The 7,888-nt window shown below is 47.6% G+C and overlaps 1 protein-coding gene across 1 annotated transcript; it reads left to right on the top strand.

Annotated features, from left to right (window-relative positions):
- The first annotated feature begins 989 nt into the window (after nucleotides 1-989).
- Nucleotides 990-7,664, top strand: ZBTB43 (zinc finger and BTB domain containing 43). Its single transcript, XM_066580420.1, has 2 exons — nucleotides 990-1,085; nucleotides 4,494-7,664. Exon 2 carries the CDS (start codon nucleotides 4,517-4,519, stop codon nucleotides 5,927-5,929), a length of 1,413 nt encoding a protein of 470 aa, XP_066436517.1. The 5' UTR covers nucleotides 990-1,085; nucleotides 4,494-4,516; the 3' UTR covers nucleotides 5,930-7,664.
- The last annotated feature ends 224 nt before the right edge of the window (nucleotides 7,665-7,888 follow it).

Below are 7,888 nucleotides of genomic sequence, written 5' to 3'. Positions count from 1 at the left end.
TGGTATATGCCCTTCCGTCTGTTCCCTACCAATCTTACTGAATGCATGTTTGCATGAAGTAGGGGATAGACAGCAAGGGGTACAACATTACTGCAGGATCCGACTACTCAGGGTTTATTTGTAGTCTGTAACCATGGAGACACACAGGTCTGCAGAAGGACTGTATATATAAGCAATACTATGAAGACTCATGAAATACCCGGTGTGGGGATGATGTTGACATGTAAGCATGCCTCAGGCTTCTACTATACATGACTTAGGGCTAATGCCCACGGTCGGATTTCTGCCATGTTCTACACGGCGGAAATCCGCGGCGTTATCCCGCAGCTATTAGGTCCTATCGAACCTAATAGCTCAATGTTCACGCTGCGGAATTCCATAGTGTGAAAGAAATCGCGGCATGTTCTAATTGCTGCAGAAAATCGTGAGCACCGCGGAAGTATTGCGTGATTACGCGTCACCGTCCACCGCCGGCGCGCCAGCTCGCCAGATGGGATTCGCGCGGTGGATCCGAAGCAGTGAGTATGGGGTTTTTGGGGGGCGCCGTGTCGGACTCCGCTTCAATATTCTGCTGGCGGAGTCCGACGCGGCTGTGGGCATAAGGCCTAATTGCCGTGAAAAAACGCGCCTTCGGCTTCTATTGTAGTTGATGAAAGCCGTTCGTCACGCAATACTTCCACTGTGAGCACAGTGGAAGTATCGCGTGATTACGTGTCACCGTCCACCGCCAGCGCGTCATGCACTTCACTGCACATGCTCGCCGGACGGGACTCGCGCGGTGGATCCGGAGAGGTGAGTATGGTGTTTTGGGGGGGGGGCGCCGTGTTAGACTCTGCTGTGATATTCTGCTGGCAGAGTCCGCCGTGGGCATGAGGCCTTAATGTTTGACCCAATTGTGCTGTGACCAGAGACCCATAGAACTATATACTGTGTGTGACAGCATTACTTCTTGCTCATTAACTGTTTTATGATTTTCCACTTCTGATTTCACAGATATTGCACTTGTGGAGGTGGATTTAGCTGGAAAATGTGATTGCACGTTGGCCCCGCAGGAAGTACGCGGCTTATTCATGTCTGCACAGTAGGTCAGTCAGTATTATTGTCATGTCCGTCCAGTGCTAGGTGACCATACCGGCTCTGCCAATTCCAAAACATGGAGGGATGTCTGCCTGAACTGCATGATGGGAATTTTCACTAATCAACTATAGGTAATTCTGTAATAGGAGCGACTGAAGTGTACAGCTAGCTTGGTACCCAGTTACTTCTTACTGGAGGGTCGTCCTCACCAGCAAGGAACCCTCCAGCGAGTCTCTATAATATGTTGGAGGTAAGGAGAGTCCTCCTAAGGCCGCCTGCTGACAAGCGGGTCGGATCCGGCAGCGACAATTCTCGCCGCGGGACCCGACCCGAGCGCCTGCAGAGACGAGCGCGTACTCACCCGCGCCTGGCAGCCCCGGCTCTTTGATGTGCCGGCTGCGGCGCAGCCGGCGCATGCGCAGACCGGAGCCGGCGGCCGGGTGAGAGCGTGCCCCGCACAAAAATAGGACATGTCGCGGTTTGCCGCGTGACATTTCGCGTGGCCGTCTGCATAGGAGTGCGTATTGTAATGCACTCCTATGCAAACTTTCAGTGGCGGAAATCCCGCTGGATTTCCGCCCATGTGCAGGCGGCCTAAGACTTTCCATTCTGGGGGCCTTGCTCAGGTACCCCACCCCTTATTACAGACATCTGTCTCATTCGGCCTTATGGATAGGAGCTGTCTCCTTTTAATTTTAGTTTTGCGAATATATGAACAGATCCATTATCAAACATAGGCCTGCACAAGGCCAGGTCGGATCCCATGCGAGAAATCTCGCAGCGGGACCCGACCCGTGCTCCTGCAGGGATCAGTGCGTGTCTCACCTCCTCCCGTGGCTCCGGCTCTGAGATGCCAGCGCATGCGCAGAGCAGAGCCGGAGCGCCGGGAGTGATATTTCTGTGTGGGCCTCTGCGAGACCTGCACAGAAATAGAGCATGCCGCGATTTGTTTTCTCCGTGTACAAATCACGGCCGTCTGCATAGGATTGCATTCTGCAGTGCAATTCTATGCAGGCGGGCAGGGGCGGAAATTCTGTGGGAAATCCCGCCGCAGAACTTCCACCCGTGTGCAGGGGGCCATACAGTGTGGACTTTGACCCTTTAAAGGGGTTGCTCCACTGTTAGCTGTTTTGCTGCAGGAGGCAGACAGCTCTGTGCATTGCGCTGGGGTCTGGGATGATACTTCAGGCTGAGCCCCACTCACTTCAATAGAGTTCAGTCTTCAATATCAACCCAGGCCACTGTTCGATGTGCAGAGCTGTCTGCTTCCTGCCGCAAGACGGCTAGAAGTGGGTCAACCCCCTTTAACCCCTTGAGTGGCGGGTTTCCTAGCACCCTGTCGTGCCCACCAGGGCAGGTTTTTTAAAATGGTCTAATCATTGAATTTCAACTAATTTTGCAGTTGCGTCTCAAGAGCCATAACTTTTTCATTTTTCCATTGACATGGCCATATGAGGGCTTGTTTTTTGCGGAACAAGTTGTGATTTTTTAAACAGGGGAGAGGAACAAAAGAAATGGGGAAAAAAGAAAAAAAGGGGCCATGTCATTAAGGGGTTAAATAATGCATTAACTTCCTTCTCTGGGTCATTACGACGCATGGATACCACATGTGTGATTGTATTTTTGATTTTTTACAAAGAAAAGGGAGACAAGTGTTTATTTTTTTTTTAATAATTTTTTGACTTTTTTTTTTTTTTTTGTCCCTTTAGGGGACTTCCACAGGGACCCATCAGGACCCCTGATCACATTCCGGGGGTCCGATGGTGACAGCCCTTTACATGCTGCAGTCACATAGACTGCAGCATGTAAAGGGTTAACACAGCAGAGATCGGAGGTTTTCTCTGATCTCTGCTGTAAGAGCTAGTACCTAGCTGTCCTCTGACAGCCAAGCACCAAGCTCTCCCTGCCACAGAGACCATCGGCTTGCTTCTGACAAGCCGATGGTCTCTATGGCAACCTGTAAACAAACCAGTGCAGGAGATTGCCGACATATCTGCAATATCTTCTGCTGGTTTTTCAAAGCCCTTGCTTTGTTCTCTGTGGGTCTGTGCAGGCAGAGCACACTGTCACAGCTTGTGGCATTGTGCTCTGCAGCTCCCGTAGTGATACATAGCCCGGAAATCTTCCGGGCTGTATCGCTATGAGCAGTGGAGCTCGTCCCGGAAAATTTCCGGGCGTGCCACTCAAGGGGTTAAGACTCAAGGGGTGTAATTTCTTCTTTAGAACGTCTCTCATCTTAGTTAATGCATACAATGCCATGCAGTTGCCTTTTTATGTTTTTGCTAAATTATGTCACTTATGTTATTGACAAATTCTGCAGCTCTTGACTCCCATTTTCTGAACCAGGAAATTGAGGTTGAACATAAAAAGGGGTTGTCTGGGCAATCTCCTGCCCAATCTGACTTCGGGCGTGGAGAGACACAACTTGGCACTGGCAGGATAGTTCTCAAGGCAACAATTCAACACCCAGTGAGCCCTGTTTTGATTAACTAAACTCATGCCCAATACTCGCTGGGCATTGGGCGATTGCACCAACAACTGTTCTGCCCACCTTGCAGTTGCAACTCTCCATGCCTGATGTTAAATCTGGTGGGAGAGTATCCCTGGACAACTTCTTTATTCCTCTCACGCACCTAAGAGGCAGTGCTTCAGTCTATGGGGGCTAGAAGTATAACCCTTTAATCATCTGAGTATTAGTTGGCCAAGTTTGCTATGTGAAGAGTTATGAAAAAAAAGGGTTGGCACGGTGTTCGCCAGTAGAGCAAAGTGTGACTTTTCTCAGTAAGAGAAACCAAGTAATCTTGTTGATATGATACCCTTTAATGGCTAACAAAAATACATGATGTTATTGCAAGCTTTCAGATCTTCTATGGACCCTTTGTCAGGCTTAGTGAAACACTAAGCCTGACGAAGGGTCCATAGAAGATCCGAAAGCTTGCTATAACATTCTGTATAAGGGTTATGAATAGAGATGAGCGAGTAGTGCCTTAGCCAAGTATCTCCCGCTCATCTCTAAAGATTCGGGGAGCGGCAGAGGAGAGCGGGGAGGAACGGAGGGGAGATCTCTCTCTCCCTCTCTGCCCGCCGCAACTCACCTGTCACCCACGCCGGTCCCCGAATCTTTAGAGACGAGCGGGGAGATACTCGGCTAAGGCACTACTAAGCTCGAGTAATGTGCCTTAGCGAGTATACTCACTCATCTCTAGTTAGGAAACAAACTCTGTAGTACTGGTACAAATGGAATGCAGTAATGACCATACGGGGGCTTGTTCGCAGTATCTTCTTGTATCGTTCAATTGTTCTTTCATGGTTCTATATCGGTCAATGAACAGGATAGACAAAGGTAAGTGCGTTTATCTCTGTACCTATTGAACCAATTGAGGGTGTTCACCAGCTATGTGTTTTCTTCCTTGTAGAACCACAGAGCACTTCTAATGACATGGAGCCTGGAATGAGCTTATTCCGTGTTGAATTTCCAGATTTCTCAAATACCATCCTTCAGAAGTTGAATCAGCAGCGCCAATTGGGACAGTTATGTGACATTTCCATTGTGGTACAAGGCCACCTCTTCCGAGCCCACAAAGCTGTTTTGGCAGCCAGCTCCCCCTACTTTTGCGACCAGGTTTTGCTTAAAAATAGTAGGAGAGTGGTACTTCCTGATGTCATGAATCCTAGGGTCTTTGAGAACATCCTTTTGTCCTCATACACTGGAAGGCTGGCATTGCCTCCTCATGAGATTGTGAGTTATCTGACTGCGGCAAGTTTCCTTCAGATGTGGCATGTGGTAGACAAGTGTACAGAGCTCCTGGAAGGTAATCCAACGCTTCTGTGTCAGAAATCCAATCTCAGCAATGACCATCAGTCTCCCAGCAGCAGCAACTACAATGGTCTCTGTGAAAGCTTCGAGCTTGGAACGTGTGTCCAACCAGACTTCAGGAAGGGCGAAGAGATACGAGATGGTGAGACTGAAGAAGAAAGCCCAAAAGATGATGAACTGTCTTCACAACTCACCGAACACGAGTATCTGCCCAGCAACTCTTCCACCGAACATGACCAGTTGAGTACAGAGATGACCAGCCAAGACGGTGAAGAAGGTGCCAGCGACAGCGCTGATTATCACTACTCTCGTCCTCTGTACATCAAGCCAAGCATCATGTCTCACAAACGATGGGTCCATGTAAAGCCGGAAAGGTTTGACCAGGAATGTGAAAGTGTGGAGACGCATCCAGCCTTTGAGGACCATGTCTCTGAGTCTGTCAACTTAACACAGACTGATCCTCCAATCCAGTCTTCAAGTGTCGTAGACAGTTTTGACTTCTGCAATAAGAAGGTTGCAGAGACGGAAGGACACAGTAGCAGCAGCAGCAACAACAACACCACCCGTTATAACGACCATGTTGATTTTTATGGGGCTTCTATGGGAGAGTTTACAGGAGAACGTGAAGAAAATCTTGAGGGACACGACGCAGAAAACACCTCAGGAGGCTTTGGGGAAGGCCTAGACGTTTCTACAGGTATCAAAGAAGAAAACTCATCCTCTGGCTTTACTGCAGTTGTTTATAAACTGTATCCTTGCCAGTGCGGGAAAAGCTTTACACACAAAAGCCAGCGGGATAGACACATGAGCATGCACCTTGGCCTGCGACCTTATGGATGTGGGGTCTGCGGTAAGAAGTTCAAAATGAAGCATCACTTGGTAGGCCACATGAAGATACATACTGGGATTAAGCCTTACGAGTGTAATATATGTGGCAAGCGCTTTATGTGGCGGGACAGTTTTCACCGGCACGTTACGTCTTGTACCAAGTCCTACCATGCTTCGAAAGGAGAGCCAGCCCAGGCCGAGAGCTAAATCTGCCTCTGTCTTTGTATACTTGTGTATATCGAGAAGCCTCTGACCATCCCACTTGGCTCAGCAAACACTATAAAAATATGAGCAAGCAATAAGCAAATTAGAGAGTCCGCAATACTGATTTTAATTTGGTGCCTGCTCTTGTAGTAAGAGCTAAATAACCAACTTCACATGCAAAGGTGATGGAGTATTACTAGGGTCAAAGCTACAGGAATATGTGACGTATTTTAAGACAAGATAACAAAAAATAATAGGGGCCCTCCCATACAGCAGGCATCCCCATGAATGTGGCTATTTCATGAAGGCAACCTCTTTTGGAAATTAAGCTGACCCTGAGATCAGTCTGTCTCGCCAATGTTGCACCCAGCTATGCAGTTTTTCTGCAGTGGCCACTAGTGTGGAAAAGTAGTATTACATGCCAGCTGAATAAATGGCAGATCATGCAATATATGGACATGCTGGGATGCCAGAGCAAAAGCTACTTGTTAATGGCTGGCTGTTCTGGCTCATAAAATGAGTCCCTGGAGCAGGAGAACCCCTCTATAACATTATGCCATAATGGGGTATGTGAAAAGGGGTGGTCTAAGTGAGTTAGGGGTTCTTGTAATAATTTTACTTTCTCATTATGTATTTCTAGCTGCTATTCTAGTATTCTGTGTCACGAATTGGCATAAAATGTTATTTATTTTTTGGTTGAATTTTAGAAAACTCAAAAAATGGATCCAAAAATATTTTTTTGGGTGAAGATTCCATTAATGGTTTTATCGAAAACTCCCTGTTATTGCTTGTTAAAAGTTGTGATCTGACCCCTTTTCATCTGCACTACTAAGGCTTTGGATTATTTTTCTCTAAATCGCAATAGCAAGCACCAAATTCTGAGCCAGGGCATCCTCTCCATCCACTGGGTCCTGTTCCGTGAATTCTGTCTGGTAGTCTTATCTCATCCATGCTTAAGGTCGCTGTATATGGGACGACTGTCAGGCGCATAAGCGCTCAACAGCCATCCCACGGACTGTCATTTGACTATCGCTCAAGTGAGTGGAGACGGAGGGGAGGGGGTCGTTGCGGACCATCAGCCTCCATTCGCAGTAAATGGGAGTTACTCAAACACTGAGCGGCTCCTGTCTTCACTGGCCGATAGTCGCTTGGTTTTTAGTTTTGCTAAAAACCAAACAACTCCCAACAAGTGAGTGATTTCTCGCTCATTCCCCCATTGGCTGCCATGTGTACACGGGACGTTTACTGTCCGAATTCACTGTTTTCTACGAGAATTTGGGCGATAATCGCCCCCTGTAAAGTACCTTTTAGATGGTGAGAAACAGAAGCTGTACTTGACCTATCATTTTGCTTCTCTACCGGGAATAAGCTCTAGTTTATAACACAGAACATGTGAATTTTATGGTTTTATATATATTTTGTTTTTTTTGCATTTTTATTTTAAAGAAAACTAGTTGCACCTTTATTTAGATGGCACTGTAATATACAATGCACCGTAGAAAACCTTTTTATTGCAATACTCAGAGGCCATGTTTGTAATAAGTATGAGGGATCCGGGTCGGATCCTTGTATCTTCAGTATCGTGCGCAAAGACCTTATGGCACTTTTTCAAATGTATTACAATATTAAGCGATCATGTTTAAGAGACACTGGACAAAGGCTAAAATCCAGCTGTTACCTGGAGTGGAGGTGCTCACCATATCCCAAAAATGTTCATTTATGTGGTTCCTACTAGAGATGAGCGAGTATACTCGCTAAGGCATGTTACTCGAGCGAGTAGTGCCTTAGCCGAGTATCTCCCCGCTCGTCTCTAAAGATTTCGGGGCCGGCGCAGGTAAGAGAGAGATCTCCCCTCTGTTCCTCCCTATCTCACCCGCCGCTCCCCACCAGCCCCCGAATCTTTAGAGACGAGCAGGGAGATGCTCGGCTAAGGCACTACTCGCTCGAGTAATGTGCCTTAGC

This window comes from Eleutherodactylus coqui, chromosome 10 (assembly GCF_035609145.1).
Source record: "Eleutherodactylus coqui strain aEleCoq1 chromosome 10, aEleCoq1.hap1, whole genome shotgun sequence".
Taxonomy (NCBI): domain Eukaryota; kingdom Metazoa; phylum Chordata; class Amphibia; order Anura; family Eleutherodactylidae; genus Eleutherodactylus; species Eleutherodactylus coqui.
Note: the sequence above shows the minus strand (reverse complement) of the source record. Positions and strands in the feature narration are given on the sequence as shown.

Excerpts from the sequence above, each read along its gene's own strand:
- ZBTB43 (XM_066580420.1), top strand. The coding sequence starts at position 4,517 with ATGGAGCCTGGAATGAGCTTATTCCGTGTTGAATTTCCAGATTTCTCA.